The sequence below is a fragment of the Pseudopipra pipra genome, chromosome 3 (assembly GCF_036250125.1).
Source record: "Pseudopipra pipra isolate bDixPip1 chromosome 3, bDixPip1.hap1, whole genome shotgun sequence".
In the NCBI taxonomy this organism is placed as follows: domain Eukaryota; kingdom Metazoa; phylum Chordata; class Aves; order Passeriformes; family Pipridae; genus Pseudopipra; species Pseudopipra pipra.
The window spans coordinates 37830547-37854916 of record NC_087551.1 but is presented as its reverse complement, the minus strand read 5'-3'; the positions used below and the strand labels follow the sequence as shown (position 1 = coordinate 37854916).

The window sequence follows — 24370 nt, the reverse complement described above, 5'->3', positions numbered from 1 at the left end:
ATGGAACCAAATTCTTAGCAAGAACTCAAATCCTTCACAGACATTCCATTATTCTAACAGTGAAACACTCATCAAGTACCCATCAGCTCCACTCCTCTTCTGCTACACTCAAGCACTACCAGGCCTTATAATAAAATATATTATCTTACAAAATGTGCATATGGCAAAATGAGATTAATATTAATTTTCTTTTCTTCTTTTTTTGGTTTTATTTGTTTGTTCAGTTGGTTGGTTGGTTCTTTGTGGTGGGTTTGGGTTTTTGGGGGTTTTTTAAATGTTCTCAATGTTTTCCAATTAGTTTGGCTCCATTAACCAAGTGATTGTGATGTCTGTGTCCTCCTTCCTACCAATAAGTAAAGACTCTTTAAGTAATTTCTTTGTGCCATCTACCTGGATTCCTGAAGAATCCTGGGTTTCTGCTCTGTTCCTCAGACAGCAAACTCACCAGCCTGCACCTCCTGACTTCCCGGTACCCGCTACAACAGCTCTGCCCATTTCCTACTGTGGTCCGGAAAGCAGCACAGGTGAGCAGCACGTACTCCACTGATCTTCCCTAACAGGAGAAACAAGTAAATCAAGAGCATCCCCACTGAGGTCTTCCCTCCCTAAGGCAAAAAGAGACAGATGCTGTGTGGGAAGCAAAATGGCAAGGTGCACAGCAGGAATGTTGGGCTTTGTGCCTTCAAAGCTGCCAACATCCTCTGGCCTCAGGGACTACTTAGTCTGCGGGGCTGGGATAATAGAAAACATGGTAACTCCTGCCAGCTTACATGCTTTTTTGTAACATCAAGGCTCGCTCTCAAACTGTGTAGGCTAGAAAGTAGATTATTGACCTTTATTTTGAAACCTATAATAGGCTGTGTCAAATGTGTGCAGCATTGTAATAACACTCATTGCACATTTGAACACTCTTATTTCCTGTTAACAAATTGTTCTTGATTCCATTTAAAATTATTTTGAGAATTTGTGGAAAATAAATTACTATCAATGGTCCACTTATCTGGGTAGTGATAGATTGTCAATCACAGTAAGCTGCATGAAATTATCTTTGCTTCCCATGTGGGTGACTTTCTAATTTGATGTATCTTACTTTTTGTCAGGAACACAGCTGGCAGAAAATACTAGTGGAACTTCTTCAGGACATTTTCAATGTCCAAAAGCGGGATTTATGGAAAACCTGTTTGTTGCAGCTGAAGTTTTTTAGAAGTCTTAAGTGTCCCATTTATAATGTTTTCCAAAAAGAAACTCTCCATTATGCTCTGGAATATATATACATATATATAATTAAAATATGACAGTTTTGCTTCATAGAAAGCTGAGAATTTCGCTTCTTGTCCTAAGTCAGGAGGAAAATTATTTTAGTGGTGAGGAATGTCTTGCCAGCTCTGTCAGCTCTAAAGAAAGATTCCTTAATAATTTTTTTGTTGTTTTTTTTCAGAGAGCTGGCTCCCAACATGCAGTAACAACTGAGAAATGAAAATTCAGATCTTACTATTCTGCTTCAAAACATTCTTAACAAATAGAAATTTCATGCATGCAGACACACTACACAGATAAAATGGACTGCTCAGTCTGTGTCATGATCAGTCACCTCAATAAACACAGCCAAGCTGAAATAAACATGCAGATAGGCCTATATCAGGCAAATGCTCAAGAAAAAAAGTTCCAGACAATCCAGATGCACACTAGCTCCTAGTAAGGCAAAGTTAGACTGAGTGTAACTAAGTGGCAGTGAGATGGGGGTCATCAAATGACATCCCACTAAAGAGGAAAATCCTGATCTTACGGAGACATTTGTTATCATAAAGTACGCATACACTGTTTGATAATAGCACCACGCAAAACCAGTCCATGGGCAACTTCAGTAACAACAGAAGTACAAACAATTAACAATTATTAGAATTTATGCCATGATGTCCTTTCACAAAAACAAGTCTGCAGTCTTCTGATGCAAGTGCAATGGCAAAGTCTTTCTCCTTGTAGCTGGAACAAACAGAATTAGGAGGTAAATCACAAGTAATCTTATAAACCCTGCTAACTTGATTTCTTGCTTAAGGGACATACTCTCCAGGGAATGATTTTACTTAGTTTGATTATTTTAACTGCTGGCCAACTATACCTATTTGTCTGTAAAAATGGAAGATTGAAACCTGCAAATACAGAACCACTTTCTCTTTGCATGCAGTTCATTTAAGTATTCCAAAAAACTTTATATTGGTAGATTTAAAGACAATAAGATAGAATATTATTTACTAAAAAGATAAAACTGAACCAGAAATAAATTATCTTGCTTGAAAAGTCACAAAATGAGCTATTTTTCAACAGGTGTACTCCAAAATGTAATTGTAATATTATCTATCATCTCTGCTTATAAAACAATTACAGTACCTGCTTAACTACATCCCTGTATGCAGATTTTCTCTAATTATTCTATTCCATTCTAACTGACAATATATTTAGGGCACAAACCTGCTAACATACATTCCTGGCTTTAGAATTACATTATGCTCATACAAACTGACACTTAAAAATCCCAGGTACTACTACAAACTTTTGATTTTTTGGCAAGACAGCAGATACTTTTTGTGCTCAAGCATTCTGTCTTAAGAGGGACCAGACTGGGTTTCTCTTCCTTCTGTCCCAGTGGATGTTCATTTCTGAAATAGTTTCCAGAGACTATTTAACAAACATAGCATAAAACAGATTTCACATTGTGGTAGAAGCGCTACAAACATTCAAAAAGACTCCATGATGGGACTTCATTTATGTTCAGCTATATACACTTCCTCTCCCCATTCTTAACATGAGCACCAAATTTCCCTCCTGTCTCAGAAATTAGTGACAGCAGAGTACCAACCCCATCCTCTCAGAAAACACTCCTCTTCTGACTGCCTCAAATCACTCTCTGAAAACAATCCAATGTGATTTAAACAAACAGCTTTGTGAACACAGAAATACCTCATAAAGTGGTGGAGTCAAGTAGTTTACTTTGCTATGTCTTTCCTAATTAATACAATTACTTAAAATACAGGTCCCCAGAAAATTCTCACTGGTACTTATTCCACTAGTTCTTATCATTGCTACATCAACAGTATTTTTTTTCTAAGAGATTTCCAAGAGATAGACAGGAAGGAAAACCATTTTCATAGAACTACTGAATATATTTACGTACATTTGCTCTTCTTTAGACATAATCTAGTCTTCTCTTCCTACAAGGTTTTATGCACATAGCAGATTTCAGCTAACTTATCACTACTACAGATGCCTCTTATATCAGCTTAAGAGGGTTTCTGTTAAGCTGATATATTATGCACTGTCTCCATGGGCAAATACATATGGCACAAATATTCATGCTACTTATTTTTGTATGTGTGTTGGAGGGGGCTATTTTCTCTGTTTTCTGTAAGTACTACTCATTGCTGATAGAAAACCAGCAAAACACAATTATTAACTGGTGTTAACGACAGAAAAAAAAAGGTAAAAAAGGGTAAAGTGCTTAAAATGAAGGTGTGATAGATTGCAGGATTCCTGATAAGTTCTGGCTGATGTGAGACTGGTTCAGGGCTCCCTTTTCACCTCACATTTTCCATGAATGTTACATATCCAGTGTCCAGAGACTGGGTGTCAAGGGTGGCAACCTAGGTGCATTTTTGGCCCTAATGAATGCAATAGGTTTTTCCATACTCATTTGAAAAGTTCTCACACTTCAAAGGTGCAGTCCTCTTCCACTTAAAACACTGTCAATATCTTACATGTGCAGAGATTAGGAAGAAGATCTAGAAAAGGAAGGGAAGTGTTTTCATTATAAAACAATATAGAAGGAAAAGTTAGGAAAAAAATTTTAGTGATCATCAACAAGGCCCAGAGATAATTCTCTGGAAACATGTATTTGGGAGGAAGCATGTGATAGGGAAACAGGGGGTCATCTAATTCAAGATATGCACCTCATGTGGACAAACCATAAAGAAGGTTAATGTCATCAGCAATCTCCCATCTCACAACAAGGCAGTAACTATTAAAATTTTTTCCCATCAGTGCATGACTTCTATACCTAATTATTTTGCAAATATCTGTGAAAATAAGTTTTTCATATCTATTGATTTTAAGGGAATGGACATTTATGACGAATGTTTTGCACACAGATTATTTCCAAAGACTTTTCAATGGGTTTTCAGTATATTTCAGTTTCCTAGGCCCATTTTGCAAAATTGCCTCAGACTTTTTTCACTTTATTTCTGTCCTTTTATTAATGCTCCCAATGGCAATCGCCAATGAATTGAAAGATAAACATAAGAATACAAATTTTTTGTTGATGTTTGGTTAGGAAGAAGCAACTTTTAAATTAGTATTTTTTGTTCTGTTTAAAATAATTAACAAATATATCTTCACATTTTGAAAAGCTTTTCATTCTGACAGTAATTTATCAAAGGTCTGATATTAGCACATGCCTTAAAATGAAAATGGAGTGCAAAATCATCTTGGAACAGGCTGCCTCGATAAGTTTTGGATGTCCTATCCCTGGAAGTGTTTGAGGCCAGGTTGGATGGGGCTTGGAGCAACCTGGTCTAGAGGAAGCTGTCCCTGCCCATGGCAGGGAGGTTGGAACTACCTACTGGAAACAGTTCTTCATTTCTTTCTGAACAGCATTTAGCTCTTATTTGATCCCAGCCCACCACAGCTTGCTCATTCTGAGCTTCCAAACTGCAATGCTGTTACAAAGCTCATTTTCCATAAAATACTGAAGTTCTGTCAAGTTTTAAGCAGCTTAACAGCACCCTTCTCTGGCCAAGTCAGGAGGCCAAGACAGGAAAACAAACAGAAACAAGAGGTGAGGGGATGTAGACAGCACTCAAATATCCACTTTGACTTTCTGTAAAGAACATAAACTCTGTAAAAAACTCATTAATCAGTTAATTATCTCATTACTTGGAAATGACTGTATGTCCATTCAGTCAATATATTCTACTGACTCGAAAAATCATGAACATGATATCAACAAATAAGAGAACCAGTCTTCTTGAAAATATCCACTCCCACAAGATCATGAGCATTTGAATGCAGATCATTCACTCTGACAAAGTGATGAATGGAAACGACACACAAGAGAGACTCATTGTATAACTTCAAACCAACTACTCATTTGGGAATAGAGGATTATTAACTTTTTGTTCTCAAAATTCTGATTTGAAAAGTGAAACTGTGAAGATAGCAAGTCCCTGCTCACATCTGCCCATCTGAAGGGGCACAGGAGAATGAATTATCCAGCTTGTGTCTTTCATGAACTGACAGCAAGATTTTCATCAAAGCGTTTTACTAAGACTGGAACCTCATAAAGGCAGTGAGCTTGCAGTTTTAACACTGAAGGCTCTGTTTACAAATAATAAGAGGCTGATTTGGCATAAAGAAATCAGCAATAACTCTACTATTAAATTATACTTTAGGAGAATGCAAGAAAAGAGAGATGAAGGAATAGATAGAACAAGAAAGTAGGAAACTGTCATTGACCCAACAAGGGAGACACTGAAGGAAAAAACAAGGCCCATAAAATTTGAGACTTGGGAGATGGGAATCCTAGCTTCTCCCACATGGTTAATTTATTCTGGAAAATCTATAAAAAATGGAAATTTAGAACTCCTTTTATTTACCTCTAATGCAATGTTACTTTGCTCAAAAGGTATGATTGAAGATGACTGAAGTGTTACACTTTTTGTGTAACTGTACACTTTTCTCTCAAACTAAGTAGTAGAGCTTTCTCTTTCATATTGTGTTTCAGATAGGTGATCTCCCGTACTGAAGTGGATAAACTTATCAACTGATTTCACATGCAGCACTGAGAAGTCATCAGATGCTATCAACTCATTGCTCATATGGGGAAGATCAAAACTAATGACATATGAAACTCCCTTTCTTGTTATTAGTCCCCTGAGTCATCCAATTCCCACTGTATTGATCTTCATTTTTTGCTGCCTCCTTCTATATAACAAGCAGTACTAATGTAAGTAGCCCCTGTGACTCATCCCTTGGGCTCACCCACCTGTGAACTGCGAGTGGGATGAGCTACTATGACACTGCTTTCTTCTGGAGTCTCTCACTATATCTGACCAGGCTACTGAGACTGCTGTTCTGCTTTTGGCAGCATTTTTTTATGTTTAAGCGCATAAATTATTTATTTTTTACCAAGCAGACTACAAACAAAAACTGGTAAATAATGACCATATTAATTCATTTGCTAATCAAAGTGGAATATTCCAATATCTTCATGATTTCCCGGGTAAAAGAGAAATAAGCATTTTCTGAGATCGGAAAAAACATTTAATAAAAATTAGATATGATGACAATAATCTTTCTAAAAAATGGGAAAACATAATGTCTTTATGAAAAAGACACAATATCAGCTTCACATACAGGAATGAGAAAAAACTAAAGACTTTAATGGATTATATTTTCCAGGGAAAGGTAAATTAACGTTTCCATTTTTCTCTCTCTAACTCAGAAGGAGACATGAAAAAAAACCTTTCTACTGATCTCCTTCTCCTATTTTTGTTGGTTCAAGCTGTGACTACTTTCCAAAATTATTGAGCCATGCATCAGAAACAGCCAGTAATAACTAGTAAGAACATGTTTTTCTCAAATGCTCATGTCTCTGTTTCCATTCTTAAACTGAACTTACATTTCTCATAGTTCTCCCTACCCCTTCAATAAAAGTGCTAGTGTTACGCACTCAAGCTTACACACCACTCAACTGACACATTCTCCACAGATTTTATTCAGTATCAAGCATATCCAAGTATTACATACTTTAATAAAGCATCACACTGATATTCCATAATGACCATAAGACACCACTGTATCACTATATCATTTTAATGAAATATTCACGTTATGATTAGCTTATGAAACTTTCATACTAATACTGACTAACCCACCACCCCCCACAAAGACTGCCAAAACAAAAGCTCAACTATTGCAGTGCTTTGTTGGAAAACTCTGAATGCTTCTTTCTCCTTCAAAGTGAGTAGCAAAACTTTGGCATTTGCTTCGTATCTCTCCTTAGTAAAAATAAAAATTATATTTTAGAGCTCATTCTATTCTCTGTGATTCATATTGCATACTCCCTACATTCATCATTTCAAGTAAGTCTTTTTTTATCCATTTTCAGGTCTAATGGTGAACCACGGGCCAGGCAAATTGCCTTCTCTTTATTGCTAATACTCTAATCAGTGCTAATAAGGAATCATCATGTCAATCTTCACGCAATTATTATTGCTGACCAGCAAGATGTCTATATAAAATATCTTCTTCACTCCTCCAAAACATTTTAAATGAATGGAGACAACAACAGTAACCCTTCTTTTGTACTTCTAAATGCATATTCACATAAAAGGAGTAAACTCTCCTGTCTCCATTTTTCCTTGGAGCCTTAAAAGTTTCAAATTTTTATTTGCTCTCTATGAATATATGGAATATTAAGCAAAATGATTCCTCATATTTTCAAAATTTCACAAAGTGAAATAATCTTTAACTTAGAATGATATTTTTCTGCAGCTCAACAATGTGCATAGCATATAGAGGATTATCTGTATTGCAAATGTTTCTCTGTGTGGATATTTTACTTGTGAAAACATTTAAGGAATGACTCAGTAAATTAGATAGTATAATCACATCATTTTGTTTATTATAATCACAACATTCTGCTAAATTCGAATACCATTCCCCAGGCTGATTTTGCTAATGCAGTCACATCGTTAAATAGATATGGTCAGTAATTTTGCATTAAAAAAGTTACTGCTCTTTCAAGTCGGTTCTCACTTGCTGTTTTAAGAAGAACTACTATGAAATAAAAGCACACAAAAAATAAAAATAAATCTATAGCAACATAAAATGCTATTCCATAAGACCCTATTCCTACAGACAATTTATGGACAACCTTAGTTTTTACAAATTGTTCAAAGGACTCTTACAGATCTTTTCTAAGTGTTTGCAGGAACATGATTTCACTGTGGTAGAGCTACCCATTTTGCTTCTCCCCACCAAAAAAATCCCAAACAGTTGCAAAGCTCTGGTTTTTATGGAACATAATCCTGAACAGATGGCTGCCTATAAGACATGCTTTTATGCATAGACATACACACACACACATATATATATGAGCACATAAATACATATATATATATTTTAACTTGAGAGCATCTGCTTTTGATGCTCATTTTGGTCATTTTTGTATGGATACTTTTGTGGGTATTAACAGTACAAGCTTTTATCATATATATTTGCACTATCATCATCACGATCCTTAGACAACAATATTCCCGTGTTTCCTAGCAATCAACAGTTTTGAGTTCAAGCCAAAAAGTTTTGTTTGCTACATAAACACAAACTCCTCAGACACTAAATGAAATCTGCTACTCACACAAAAGTTTGAGTATTTCAGATTCCATTCAGTGTGGAGAACTGACAGGAAAGCATGTCAATTTAACTAAAATGAAATTTGTACTGTTCTGATGGGGCTTCTAGTCATGTCTAGCAAAAATTACAGCCCTGGTATTTGAGGTAGAAAATCTGCAAAGGGAAAAAAATGAACTCTCCTATGATTTTTCTTTCCCTCTGCAATTAATAAAGTTAGTGCATAAATAGAAAAGGTGTTGCATTGGTGACTGCTATGTACTACTGTACATATATTCTAACATAATCTTTAAAAGTATGATGTCTATACCAGTAAAAAAAAGAAAAGATATTTTGGTCTGTCTATTTTGAAATCCATAGCCCACAATGTAAGGCAGAGATTAAAAATTAATGTGGATTATTTAATATAATGCCATGCTGAACTAACTCATGGGAAATAAAGGTCCATTCTTCAAAGGCTAGTTTTAGTACAAGTAATTTCTAAAATCATGAAGGTATTTTGTTCACTCTTAAGACTCTATCCTTCTTTGTGACAGAATTACTCACTAGCAAAATCATTCCAAAAGTTGAAAATTAAAGTAGAGAATTCTTCTTGCTGTGCTGGACAGTACAAACCTCTGTAAATACTTCCTATATAAGTATTACCTTTTGCATTACAAAAATTGCAACTTTTACTAGAATATGGAAAAATTAGGTTAAACAATGTAATCTATTTCAAAGGACATATATGGAGATATACATATATATACACACACACATATACTCATTGGAGTATATATCCACATATATAATGCATAAATTGATGTAAAATTATGTAAATACCTGAAAAAATATACGCTAATTAATTAATAAATGGACAGATTTTTGGGCCTATGACAATACTGACTTGGATTAGTTATAAAGATTACAGCTGTCATGCAAATCACCATAGACATCTCAGTCTTAGTTACTCTGGGACAGGCAACCAGCTGCAAAAGCAGATCATGACTGTTGTAATAAGTATCACACCCCCTCTTCAGTATCAGTTGTAGAGTGCAGTGATGATTTTTCTTTTGTGCTGCTACTATGGCATTTCTTACCTTCATGTACTGGCCGATACACTAAACTCATACTTGCTACGAAAACTGGCTAAAAAACAGATTCGGATCCGCAATAAGAAATATTGCCTTATTGTAGTGAATTAAGTATTCCCTTCACTTAATTTACAGGACAAAAATATCTTTGTGTAAGACCACTTCAATCTGAGAGAAACATCAAAAATTTCTATAATTATTCAAAGGATCTGGGATGTCTCCTCCAGACCAGATGACTGTGAATTCCCCACAGCACATTTAAAAGTGTTTTCCCTTTGAGCATTCCCTTATATAAGGTAGAGTTAAAACTTTAAAATAGTATGAAATTCACTTTGACTCTTACCAGAAAAGACACTGGGGATCTTGGAAAGAAAACTTTTCACTGTGCGAATAGGAATCCCATTTTTCTCATCTTGCATACGGGCTATGACATCTTCCATCTAAACAGAGAGAGGGAAAAAAGAAAGAAAGAAAGAATAAAGAAATCCAGAATTATTTCCTAAAATTAATCTCCAAGAAATCCCAGATTAATCTCTCAGAATGACAGGGCCACTCTTGCTATTTCTTTCTTAACTTATAACTTATATTCTATATTTTTACTGAACAGGCTACAAACTACAAGTAATTTATTCATGCACAAGAGTAAAAAAAATTATGTACTCAAAGTCTCTTGAGAAAGAAATAGCAATGCAGAACAACTTAATTAAAGTTATATTTAATTAAAGTAGGCAAAAGAAGTTGTCAAAAATCATTGGTGGATATAAAACTTCATTTTTTGATTGTATTAATGGTATTGTACCACATATAAAAGCAAAATAGACACGCACAGACAAAATAGACACATATAGACTTCTAGGGGACTGATACCGTTCTCAAATAGACTGTTCAAAACAAAAATAGAGCTTTTAAGTTCAAAGTAAAAATTCCTTCTTTTCTTTAGAGAAGGGGAAAAAAATACAGCATGAAGCAATTTTGCATCCTTGGAGACAGCAGAGCCAGAAACGCAAGATTTCTTTCCAAGTAATGAAGTGGGTATAAAAATATTTAAGACTGATTTACTAATTTTTTTTTTATATACTCTTATATTAGCTCAGTTTTTCCAATTCAATTTTTAGGCTAATTTGGATCATATATTTTATAAATAACACCCAACTCAAAGGTTCACTTTCCTGTGAACTACAAATAGCAAGCCCTTTTACTTTACTTTTACTGGAAAACACAACAAATATTTGGAATCATTTGGTTATTTAATTTCAATCATTTCATAATTGAAGTTTACACATTTTCAACTTCATTCTTTCTTTCTTTCTTTCAATATCTAACTTCTCAAAATATTCAATGAAATTGTGATAAAATTAATTACAACTATTTTTAATTAAATCACCAAGATACTCCACATGAAAAACTCTGTGTGATAGGGCATTTTATACTCTTTTATTAGTCAGAGCTTAAAAAAGTTTTCTATCTCACCTCTATGCTCTTATAGGTTCCCAAAGAATTGATTTAAAGTTTGTGGCTGGGGTGGGTTGTGGAAGCAGACTAACAGATAAAATTCTGTCATGCACCTTTTTTCCACTGAAATCAGATGACCCACATTAGCAAACAGCAAAGCAGTATTGGGTGCAGCTGTGCATTAACTGGCCCAATAAGTGAGTTGTATAGAGCCAGAAAACAGAACAGCATTTGGGATCACCCATAGTGTATGTAGGAAAAAGAACAAAAATCCATACCGAGAAAAAACCCAAAATCAATGAGTGCAACTGCTTAAGAAAAACCCATTTACACAGAGAGTGTCTGGAGGTTCTCATGCTCCATGTACTTACGGATCATACATTGACAACCCAAGGAATGCAAATCCAAAAATTACACAGAAGTAGCTGTTATTAGTAAGATGTGAAAAACTGAGCCTATTGCTCAGAATTAAGCAATGTGCAAACGTAACAGAAGAAATGAACCAATGTTCATCTGACATGGAATTTAATAATTTAAATAGAAAAGGCTATTAATAGATCTCTGAAGAAATTGTTGACACAATTTCTTCACACAATTGTTGACACTACCTATAAATGGAGTCTGTCCCTTTGTTTATTATAAATATAATAACTGAAGGCTTGTATCAACCCCTTCTAAATTCAGTTAGTAAACTGTCATTGAATTATTCATTATTCATTAAATGAATAAGAAGTCACTCAAATTCAAGTGAATATCTTCGTTGATCAAATTTGATGATAAATTCCACACATGAGCAGAGTAAGCTTTTAAGAATATTGCTAGAACTGCAATGTATGTTACACTAGGACAAAGTTTAGAAGGCAATACATAAGGCAACATGATAAAGGTATATTTGCATTATAATAAAGATTACTACAAACAAAGGGCATGAACTTGGAACACAGTATTAGAGGTGGAGAGATATAGTTACCACTTGCTCAAGAACACGTGCAAATATTTAATGCCCAGCATTGTTAGTGCTGTCAGTAATCAGTCTTTTGAGGGTACCTGGAATGAATTGTTAAGTGACATTCACATATGCTTCCCTAAACTTTCTTCGTGGACAGGATTTATTCTAAACTGTATAAAATCTAACTCTGATAGGGACTGCAGCTCTGGGAAAGTTCTCTGGTTTGGATCAACAAAGTGAGCTCTAGCATGTCTGCACTGCAAAATTACACCTTCCCCATCACGTCAAACTTATATTATTGTTCTGTATCAGGAGTGAATACCCTCTGTGCAAAAGGCAGCTCACATTCCAGACAGCATCACTATGTACTACCTGGTTAACTCAGTGAAAAAAGATTACTTCCTAAGTGAGTGGGAATGTTCTGAAACAACACACAACACAAGATATGGCTAATTAGTTACAGTTGACCTGGGATTCTGCATGTTACATATTAGACTACAAAATTCTTATTTTTCTGTCCCTTTTTGTACAGAAATCTAAGAAGTTGCTTGTGGTTTGTGATTATCTTAAATCTTAAACATAACAACTCAAGAAAACAAAGGGCAACTTTCAAAAAACAATTTCAATTAAAGATTCAAAACTATCTAATCCAACATATGCAGGTGCACAGTTTAACTTTCAATATATGTAGTGACTATTTCTGTTTTAGCTGCTTTAAATTCAGCAAATATATAATCTCTTCCACTGAAAAACATCTCATTTACTTATATTTGGGAAGCAGCAGTCAAGGCACTTCTCAGTCATTCATCAAAAATGACCTAAGACAATGAAAGGGTAGAACAGTTTAATTAGAAAGATGAAAGAAAATCTTAATCTAATTTTGCTCAAGAAGCCTAATCTGGGAAACACATGCTGCTGCCTGACGTAATAATTTTCCTTTCTGAGGTATCACTGTTTTCTTGTGAGTCACCTGATACTGAAAAGTAAAATATAGACTTCTTTATTTTACCTCAGAATTAGACTTTCACAGTTCTTTTCATATGTTGTTACCTGGCTAAACCTGACTGTCTCTGATCTTGCAATGGGATCTTTTTCAGCCCTAAACATTCTCAAAGAACTCAGAGGAAAAAAATCCACAAATAATTTGCCTCCTGATCATTCTGCAAATTGAACTCAATATACTTGAAAAAAAGAAGTTGTATAAGCACATCTTTTTAGCTTTTTGGTCATCATTATACATCACTAACAGGAGAAGTGTAGCTAGGAAGAAGTTCCCAGTGCATCACAGATTCTACAGCCTTTCTAAATAAAAGTATTCTTCAAAATATGTGCAACTTATTTACCAGTGAGGCAATTCTAACCCTGACAAAAACTCACTAACCTTCTAATGCACTGGCAACTCAGAACAAACTTAAAATATTAGTATTTAAAACTTCATTTGTCTCCCTGTGAAAATAATTTGAAGCCTCATCTTGACATTTAAGGACTCTGTGAAATCTATTTCAAAGACTAACTCTATGACAACAGTGACAAAGCATCTTATAATGAAGCAAAAAAAAAGAAGATAGCAATATCCTGTAATAGAAAGGCTACAGCTTACAGGAGTCATTGAATAACAACTCACTCTGCTCCAAATACACTGGGAGCTAGGCATGCAGGCATGCATGACTTACCCCAGGAGCAGAACCCATACAGAACTAACACACCCACAAAGTCAGTAGTATCTGACCATGAGGAAAAGAGATTAAAAGTTATCAAATGGGAAATAAAGGTGATGGTTCTCATTGATGTGTGTTGCTAAGAGTCCATTGAAGGACTATTCTTATTAGGGTTTTCTTCTTCAATATGACCATAACAGGCTTCTGCCATATGGGGTATGATTCATCTCTTCTGTCTTTAATCATCACCTACATAAAGGGATTTGTCTTTCTCCATTATTGGCAGCGGAGGTCTTGACTGCAAACCAAGATTGGTATCCTTTAGCGACTTATAGCTAGGTGAAATGAATATAACTCCTAGGAGTAGAATTCTTCTGGTTCCTTAGATTTCAGTGCCATGTGGTCTGAGAGGAGAGATCCTGATCTTTAAATTTCTATATCTAAATATGAATTTCATTGCTAACCATCTGCACATCTTGCAAAAATAATCAACTTTCAACATAATTCAGTATCGCTGCATCTTAAAAAGTAGGGGGGTTCATTAGTTCAAAGACAAGAAAAGTCAAAAGTGCAAAAGGTTTGCAAGTTCAGGACAACAATTTTTTTATTCCTGTAAAATTGAGTCTAGATCAATTCCACATAAAGATGATCATTAGATACAAGGATTCCAATAGTAGAAAAAGTAATTGGTCTGGAATTAACTGAAATTCAAGAGATACATGGTAAAACTTGAAGCTTTGACCCACTCAGACATATACAGATATATCAATTTGATTTCTGTTCCTAAAAAAAATAATTCAGTGACAGGGAATTAAGAATATACCCAGGGACATTAGAATGAAACTGAGCATAATTTTGTACTCAGTATCGTACCTCAGAACAGGAGATTGCTCTTACATTGAGTGTACTGGGGTTCACCCACACTACAACTTTCTTAATTTTGCTAAAATCTTTCTTCTTCCTCTTAAACAAATGCAGGGGTGGAATAACCCAGTGGAACTAACTACAAACCTCATCCAAATTTATTAAGAAGTAAAAAGAGTTACAGTATGTAAAGATTTCTTACACACTATACAACAAGTTTCCTTAGAGATTTTTTTCCCCTCCTTACTTCCTTAGACATTTTTTCCCTCGCTACTTTAGCATTTTACAGAGTCTGAAGTTGTTAGTGCAGCTGGCAAGAAGTTTGCAGGAGGTTTCCTTAGCCATATAGAGGTACATCAAGCAACATGAGCTGAACAAAACCTGCAGAGTAGGAGAAAGATGCAACATTCCTTACAAGGTATCTGTTTTCCAACACATGCAAAAGATTAGATAGATAGACAGATAGATAGATAGATAGATAGATGGATTCTCACCTTAGTAGTATACTTATTAGTATTACACTGGTAATTAGTTTCCTGTACCTGCTCTTCCTTTCAACAGTGCTCCTCTTAAACCCCATTGTACTACTTATGCTCTCTCTAGCATGCTGTCAATTATACTACAAATTTTCTGTTGAGACTTTCATATTTACATGAATGGCTTAACTACCCCATCAATGTTTCAGTTTAGGAGCCTTAGTCTTCCCATGTGAGCTGCTCTTTGCCCAGACTACACATGCCAACAATCACTGCAATATCCTTCTTTAATCATCATAGTGCCTCCTGAGAGCTGCCCAAATCAGCAAAACAGGGGTCTTTGTTCAGCTAGTTAGGCTGCATCACTGAGAAGAAAAGAGCACAAAATACAGGAACTACAAATCCCAGGAGGCTGCACTGACAAGCACAGATACAGGCAAACTGATTGCCTGATCAAATATTTTGCTCACCAAACTAAAACAAATAATCTCAGTTTAGGAGTGCTGACAACCATTTTTCTAAATCAAGTGTGTAAAAAAGAGACGGTTTAATATCTCTGTATCAGAGATTTTAGCATTTTAAATTTAATGCAGAATTGGGTTATTTCAACTCTTCATTCTTACTTGGGATGAAACCCAAGTTTAAAACATTCGGCAGTCCAGAAAAGTACATTTAGATTTTTGACTAAAGTACAGCACTAAAAGTTGAGATTGAAACATGCAAGATTAACCAAACTGTTAATGATAGTCATGCACGAAGTCTCTGAGCTTGTTGAAAAAAAAAACCAGTCAGGATTTCCTATAAGAGAGCAGTATTGCATCTCTGGTCTACCAAGACAGGAAACTACCCTAAGTACTCTCTGATGAACATTATATTAGAGAATAACTTAATTAAAAGAATACAAGAATTACTGGTCTCATTCTTTTCAGAGCCTCTATTTTCTGAAGTAATTATTTGACATCATAAAAACAAATGACAAACCAACGCAAAAGTTTCCAATCATATTAAATAGATGCTATGCAGATAGTTTGAAAAGCATAATTTTCTACATATACCTATGATGCTGGCACCTCTGCTCATGTTCCTTTCCTTCCACAGTATGAAGACACTGGTATGAGCAAACAGTTCATTCTCTGGCCTTAAACAGAATATCTGTGGAGAACCAAGGATGTTCTGCTTTCACATGTAGCATAGAAGTCTATATTGAAGCAATAGCTATCATCAGTCTTACAGCTTCCTTTGTAGTTTTCAATCTAAATTTCTACTTAAGGTTCAAATTTATTTGCCCTCTTTAGCCGTACTGTGTCAGATACAACAGGTAATGTTCCAGATTGGCTGTAAAACAAGTGTGGTACTATACACACTAACAGCCTGTGCTTACATTAAATGAGTGTAAACCTTTTTCATTTATTAAGAATAATTTAGGCTATTTTTAATTAATTTGAAAATCAATGCCAATTTTGTGCAACTATTTTCGAAACCTGAGTTTTTCCGAATTAAAGGAACAGTCCCACTGGGCTTCTCCCTACCATCAAACCTGTCTGTTCATTACTGAGTTTGCATCAATATGATAGGCTCTGCACACTTTTCTGATTTAGAATTGGCTTCAAATTATAATTTTAAGCATATTCTTGTCTTATTTACATAACTAAAATGCTAAATCAACAAACCCATCATTTTATTTTAAAAGTGCTTGTAGTTTAATAAAATTCATACAAGTAGTTCTTGTGCTTTTCATTCCTACACCTATCTTAATAAAGAAGGGCAACTTAAAAGCATACTTTAAACTCCTGTCATTAACCTGTAATCATGTGGCCTGCTCAGAAGCTACAGCTGTCAGTGATTCCTAGGTAAAGATCGAATAAAGGTTAATCCCCAGCAAATAAAAACTGTACAATATTGAATGGAAAATCTTGGAGATACCATAAAATATATTCTGCAGATAGTAACTGATGCTAATAAGTAATTATAAGTTCTTTATTCTAATTCAGAAAAATAGTGCAAGTTTGCTTCTGTCAATATATATTTTGAGAATTTAGCACATCATAATTCTGTCAATACATCTATAACACTTCATGAGCTATTACTCCCATTTTTTTCAAGTAGATAAATTTTGTTTCACCTAAGGTCCCTACACCTAGATACACAGGACATACATCCTGTTCACTGAATGCATATTGATGCCATGCAGCTGGACTGTGATCAGTAGACTGACGTAGTTTCTAAAAACTACTCAACAGGCATTACAGATAAAACATATAATTTTAGAGGAATATATCATACTGATTCATCTTTGTAATTGAGAAAAGATTATAGAAAATGCTATAATAACTCTACAAAAAGTCAGGTAGTTGGCAACTCCAGCTTCCTGGCCCTCATGAAAATGCAATTTCAAACAACAAAAAACATATTAAGTAAGGGAAAAAAGTTATATTTTTTTTAAATTAAACACTTGAAAAATAATTCAAGTATGCTTTAAAATTGTTTCATACTATTAATACTTCATAATTTATTTTTACCCCAGCCTTTCCAAGCAAAGAAGCATTTTTGATATTTAGGAAATGTCACAATCAGACACAGAAAACATAAAAGTTTATGCACTGATATTGCTACTTTAAATGAATGGTTTTCATGTTTAAATTATAGATAACATTTCAGTTTATTATCTGGGGGGTTTTTTGAACATAAACATTATTATTATAATCAATTAAAAATACAAATTCCTCAAAACTTGAATGCTAGTGTTGCACAACAAAACTGGGGAAAGCTTATCCAAAGGAGTTAAAAAAACCCCATCCAGATGGTGAAACTTCAAGACCACTGAAGTCAATGATAATTTGGGAAATTGCATTGCAGCTTTCAGTAAAATCATTATTTCCATCACAGGTGTGAAACATTGGTTGGAATGACAGAGGAAAAGGAAGCATCACTGTGGGTACTTGAGAAGGAAAAAAACACAGCTTGATGAAGATGGTCTTGGTGAAAGAGTAATTTTATTAATAGTAGGATTTCTGTAAGAATATTGCATTCCAAAAAATATAATTTTTTAAAGCAACTAAACCTATAAATAAATTTTATTATTCTGTCAGGTCATGACTTAAACTTCTAAGCTGTGCTACCAGCTTAGAATGTTTCTTGGGCAAAATACATATTTTTAAAATATAGTCTCTCAAAGTCAAGATATTTCCTAAGTTGTACTGATCATTCATGATATGATAGTCCTGACCTTAAAAATGGAGTCTTCTGTATATTTTAGATACAGAGAAGCTCATCTGGAAACCTGACCTCTGAGAACCCAAATGGACCTTTCAAAACAATATTACAAAAATGGTCAAAATGTTTGGATTTTTTCCCAAAAAGGAGAAAAATAAAATGACAAAATTCAACAGGAAAAAGAAAAAAGAAAAAAGAAAAAAGAAAAAAAAAAAGAAAAAAAAAAAAAAAAGGAGAAAAAAAAAAAAAAGAAAAAAGAAGTAGCAAAGTCTGGTAGCCTGGTCACTACGCAGGCTGAAATTAAAAGAAATAAACAAATGCAGACATTTTTTGCAGGAGATGCAAAATAAGGAATTAAGATAGCTTATACATAGGTAACTCAGAAACAAAGGCGAAATGTAGATATTGGCATATTTTGCCTTCACAGAAAACACTCACAAAAATATTAGCTATAGTAGAGCCATGATATACTCATCTACCTGAAACAAAGTGACATTCCCCAGTGGAATACTTACACTGACTCCAACATATTGTCATTTAATTCTAAAGTCTTCAAAACCAGATGTTTTCTAAATTGGTACATCTTTCTTATTTGTGTCATCTGTTACTAATGGTTTCAAATCTAAAGTTGTCTGGTTGGAATCTCTTTTCCTTGCTCATCAGATGATCCCAAACATTACAAAGCCACATCACTGCAGCAAATCATTTCAGAAGCAGCTACTGCTGACCAAGGAGGAGACCTTTTTAAAGAAGTTCAATATCATCATCCTTCAAATACTGAAGAGGGAAAAAGTAATTATAAGAAATTTTTCAAATTACATTGACAGAAATAACATTTCGGGGCAAACAATTATAAGAAAATAGAATAATAATTTAGAAAATGACTGTGAGGTATCATAGAATCATAGAATAGCTTGGGTTGGAACAAACTTCCAAAGATCATCTAGTCCAAACCCCCTGCTATGAGCAGAGACACTTTCAACTAATGCAGGGTGCTCACAGGCCCATCCAACCTGACCTTAGATGTGTCCAGGGATGGAGCATCCACCACCTCTCTGGGCAACCCGTGCAGTGTTTCACCAATATAAGGATGAAGATAAAACCTAATTAGTTTGGTGACTTCTGCATTGCTCTCTGCCCTATGGAGGGGGAAAACTGAAGGAGGCAAGGTGGTCTTCTACTTCTTCAACATCTAGAGAACAGAGATATTTTATAAAAACTAGATTTCTAGTTCTCTTGGTCCTTTAAATTGCTCCAAGGCATTAAATCCCATTAAATACAGAAGCATAACTGCAACCATAAAAACAGATTCTTGCCACTGACTTTTAAATTATGCTCTTATAAAAAAGTTGTTCTTCATTGCATTACAGTATGGTAAGCTTTCAGTGTCAATTCTATTTGGCATTTAAAAAAAGAGGCTGCTGATGTAATATGGTACTGTAGCATTATATGACGGATTGGTTTCACAGTAGTCTGTTCACCCTCTGTTACACAACTTACTTGAAAAAAGGTATTTTATTTTACCTAACCTGAATAGATAGAAAATAGACAGTTGTGTGCGTTCTGGCTGTGTCAGTTCTTAAAGCATGTCAAATGTAAAAGAAAGGAAAACAAAAGAAGTACTGAACTACTGATCTGCCAAGTGAACGATACAGATAAAGAATGGAAAAAGTCCACCGAAAATGCAATCATGGTACATTCCCTATGCAAAAAAAAAGGAACATATCTAGAAGAGTACTGAAATAAATGAAACAGAGCATTTAAAACATTTTCCATAAAAATTTAGCTGCCAGCATTCCAATAACACCAGTATGTTTTCCCTCCTTATTAAAAATCTTATCATCATCTCCCCTTTGAGCCAGCAGAAGCTCCAGGCCTGATCATCTTTTTATTCCTCTTGAGAACATGACACACACTGTAGTAATTTTCATGCTAAAACACAAACATATCTCATATAACTCTTGCTAGTAGCAATTCAGGAACTGTAATGCAAACTATAGGTTTATGTAAGACAAGCAAAGCAGACAAATATTAGCCTGTCCTTCAGTGACAAAAATTATGTATTTCTCCATGTCAAGAAATATTTCTTCACCTCTCATTGACTATACAGATTAGTCAAGCTTCTCATCAGAACATTAGAAAATTTAAGAAAAATTGGTCATAGGTCTTCTTATCCAGCAAGGAGAAATAAAAAATAAGTTCTACTTGCATTTAAAAATCAAAAATATTGTGGTGAGTTTATGTGGAAGGTAAAAGTTCTTTTTTTTTCTGCATTGTGTTTTACAGTTTTGAAACATATTTTAATGTGAATGCAGAAAAAAACCAACCAAACAAAATGTATTTGCTGTGAAACAAAATTTTTAAAAATATTTTGTGTCAAATAGCTTTTTTCATTTGAAAAAGGTATTTCTGTCATCTATTACTGAGGCATATAATTAATAAAAAGAGTAATTAAAATAAGTGAAATTTGCAAAGAATGTCAAAATTGCCGCTATTTGATTTATAATTTCTCAGCATCCCCAGAGTTATTCCACTATAGGATTCTAGCTATATAAGCCTGAATCTAAGACAAATTTAAAATCTTGTTATCCTAAGAGTAAATGATTCTATGGCATTCGCAAAATTCTGGCATTCTGATAAAAATTACTTATATCATAGCAAAAGGAACTTGATTAACAGAATGTAGCACATTGGTTCCTTTAGCAGTTATTTGGAATAAGTGAGTTAGTCAGAATTTTGATAAGGGTTTTTTTATTCTACACAATGAATGGACAAAACAGAAATGAAAGTTCCTTGTTTAAAAATCAAAGCTAAGTTAGCCATATTCTTCAATCAAAGCAGGCTTTCCCAGGAGCTTTTTTAAAAGGAATCCTTGATAAAGTACAGTAGGGTCAATCTGCACCTAATTCCATTGCACATAGTGACCTCAGAACACACACAGATTGACCTCTTGGCTTCATCTTTCAAAAAAGTAAAGTTACCTGATTTCCTTCTCCACCCACCAAAAAGGGTATGTTTGTTCTCAATCCCACTCTACACTGCTGTACTTTCACGAGGATCCTCTGCCATGTAATGACTCAGGAGCAATTTTAGTAAAGCCTTATTTATCAAAGCACTTAAACAGTTGGTAAACTTTAAGGTGAAAATTTTCTAAGAAAATAGAAGTAACTAAATACCTAAGTCTCATTAAAAACCAGTGGACTGACATATCAAAAGACGGTGGGTGACACAGTGAAGAATCTGTACGTTCCAATGTTTTTTGAAATAGGATCCCATTTCAATGTGACATTTCCTAGTTTATATTTTGGCTGGTTGCAGTATAATTAGGAAAAGTAGAACATATTTTGTGATACTTCCTTTCAATACTATGTAGCAATTACATCAGCTCTAGAACACTACTGGACTTGTTCTAAAGGAATTAAGGAAATTTAAAACGGACTGTCTGCCTCTGTCTTATTTAATTTTTCTCTGCTTTTAAAAACATGAATTTTTCTTATGAATTCATGTTATATTTTTACAGAAAATCCAACCATATTTTTATTTCCTTGAGGATAAAGAGAGCAAAAAAGGCTATTTTGCCATCAAACCACTAGAGCTTTTGAATTCTCATGATTAATACACTTTAAAACAAATTAGGTCTGAATGTTCTGTACTTGTCCAATTTAGTCATAGTTTGACATTTACAGTATTTACATTTTATTTTCCTTTGTAGTCATTTTCCTTTTGATTAGAAATATTCTATGTCTTTATTGTCAAACTATGTTTGTGCCACACAAGGAAGTAGGGCAGCAGTCATTAAAAGATTTGAAATATGTGAGCTCTGAAAATTGTGCAAAATGGCTATAAAACCATTTCTTTAGTCTATCTGATACATGATTGGGAAAGGAGATATTCTTTTGTCAAAAAAAGAGGTTTGGTTTATATTGATATTATATAAACATACTATTATATGTATGCAATGAGAGAAGGACAATATTAAAATCAGACACACCGTAACTTAAGAAACAAAAAGTGAAAATGGATTTAAGTGAATTAAAATTAAACAACAACAACAACAACAAATCAGGATTAAAGCACAGAAATCCATTTGTGAAAATATTTCTTAATCCGGAAAAATATTAGGCATAACTCTTCAGAAAAAAATTGAAAAATGTTAGGTTTTGGCCAAATTTTATTTTGCCAGAAGGACAGGCTCATTCTATTTATTTGTTATGGTGAGCAGAATATATGATATAATGCATATTGGAAGTCTGTATGCCATACACACCTTTCTGTCAGCCATAGGGGTGGACAAAACATCTCAACTCAATCTCAAATCTCTCAGCTGATATGTACTTTGTTAATTTGAAGAGTTGGAAAAGTCAAAATCTCTGTACTAGATCGAGTTGGATCAAACTGGAAGCTTTAATGTGAGCCTTAGAAACTCTACATCACAATTTTCATAGAGAGTTACTTTCAGAACAGAAAAGCTTAATTGCATTAAAGCCATTTCTCACTTGAAAAATCACAAGCCTTTTGAAAGAAGTCTTTTTTTCCATCACCAGTTTATTTGTTTTACCAGTTTATAGGAGGGAAAGTAACAAGGTTTAACAATCAAAGCATTACTTCAGGGAATCCTGTATCTCTGCTAGGGAGCGTTTAGAATGACCCGTCTCACACTACAAATATATTAGATATGAATAATTGCTAGAAGAAATGAGACTCTTGCTAAAAAAAATCCGTATGTTCCTATGGAGAGCAATTACGCTGCAAGAGATCTCACAATAATAAATTAAAATATAATAAATAGAGGTAGTCTGCAAGTACCTATATCTTCCAAGCAGAAACCACAGATTCCTACCTTGGCTGACAAGAGGTAATACATTACACAACTAGTCTTTATCCAGGAAAAATTAGGGGGCTGCAGATGTTGAGTACAAATACAGTAAACCCTCTGTTCTGATTAATTGTTTCAAATAAGGTGGGAGAAAAGTAAAATACCTAAACATATCAACAGTGTTAAGATTCCTCTGGTATTTGGTAAAATTGAACAAGTTGCATTTAGCAGAGGAATCACTTAACAAGGACTTGAAAATCCTCGGTTTTCTTCTCCACTTTGCTACCAACTGATATTTGGCAAATCATTGCAATCTCCAGTGGTTGAGAAATATGAGACACAGCTAAGGAAAAAAACATTAAATAAATTACTTTCTAAACACTTTTGACTTGTTGGAGCATTGTAATGCTAGATAATATTAAAGCATTCAGATTTTCCACAGACTTGAGTTTCTTTCAGTTCCAGAAAGCTACAGTCATGACACTTTTTCCCACCCCATGTCTTCTCAGAGGCATGAATTAAAGCCTAGTGTAGTGAGTGAAGACACTTCCCTTGATATTTTAGGGAATAAATACTAGTATCTCTAGGCACTGGGCTTCTAAATATTAACTACTTCATGACTGCCACAGCATATGTCCTCCTTTTCTGTGAAAAGCTAAACTATTTATAAAGTTCCAGAACTCAAATTTAAGAGGTTGCATGCCATCTACAAAACTGCAAAACTTAATTTCTATATGGTTCTCCCTGACAACTAACTTAACATCTCAGATGCTGATGTCTTGAATGCATTTAATATATTAAACATCACTGAGAAGTTCATTATTCTGAAGGAGCATGTTTAGAGACATATTTGTTTACTGCATGCCTCTTTGTTCCATCATTACATTATCACTTCTTGTTGCTCTACATCATGTTGCAAGAAAAACATGAGAAATAACTCATACACTGTAATTGTTTCAAATGGCTTTTATGTGTTAGACAAAGCAGAAAGGGAGGAGGAAATCACAAGCAGGACAAAGGAAAGATCCATGTTCATATTCTTTTTATCTCCTTTGAAATGGTGTAGTTTGCATTTTATTTTATGGTCATCATACACTCTCTTACCAAGATTTATGTCTTGGTACAAAATCCTACTTAAAGATAACGAAATAGGATCTTCAAACTCTAATACTGAAAAATGCAGTTACAAAAATATTCACTGTCTCATAACATTTGGCAACACCTCCTGAAATTCTGCATCCATAATAGATAGCTTAGCACGTACTCTTAAAACCTATTTTAAAAGAAATCTTTATTTAAAGATATAAAATTCCCCTTTGGGCAGAAGTTCTCACAGTGGTGTCTAGGGAAGTCTGGTGTCAAGGACCCCAGATCTGATTGTTACAACAAAAATTAAGAATTCTGACAAACCCAGGCATTACATTTCAATCATTCCTTGCTCTGAAGTAGTTTCCACCATATAGTGA

General features: G+C 34.4%; 1 protein-coding gene across 18 annotated transcripts in view; it reads right to left on the bottom strand.

Moving 5' to 3' along the window:
* The window catches only part of RGS7 (regulator of G protein signaling 7), a 265193-nt gene that overhangs the window by 123277 nt on the left and 117546 nt on the right, over positions 1–24370 (bottom strand). For all 18 annotated transcript variants that reach the window (XM_064648708.1, XM_064648720.1, XM_064648709.1 and 15 more), the window contains one exon: positions 9820–9916. In XM_064648708.1, coding sequence (XP_064504778.1) covers positions 9820–9916 — 97 coding nt within the window. The remainder of the gene's footprint in view (positions 1–9819; positions 9917–24370) is intronic.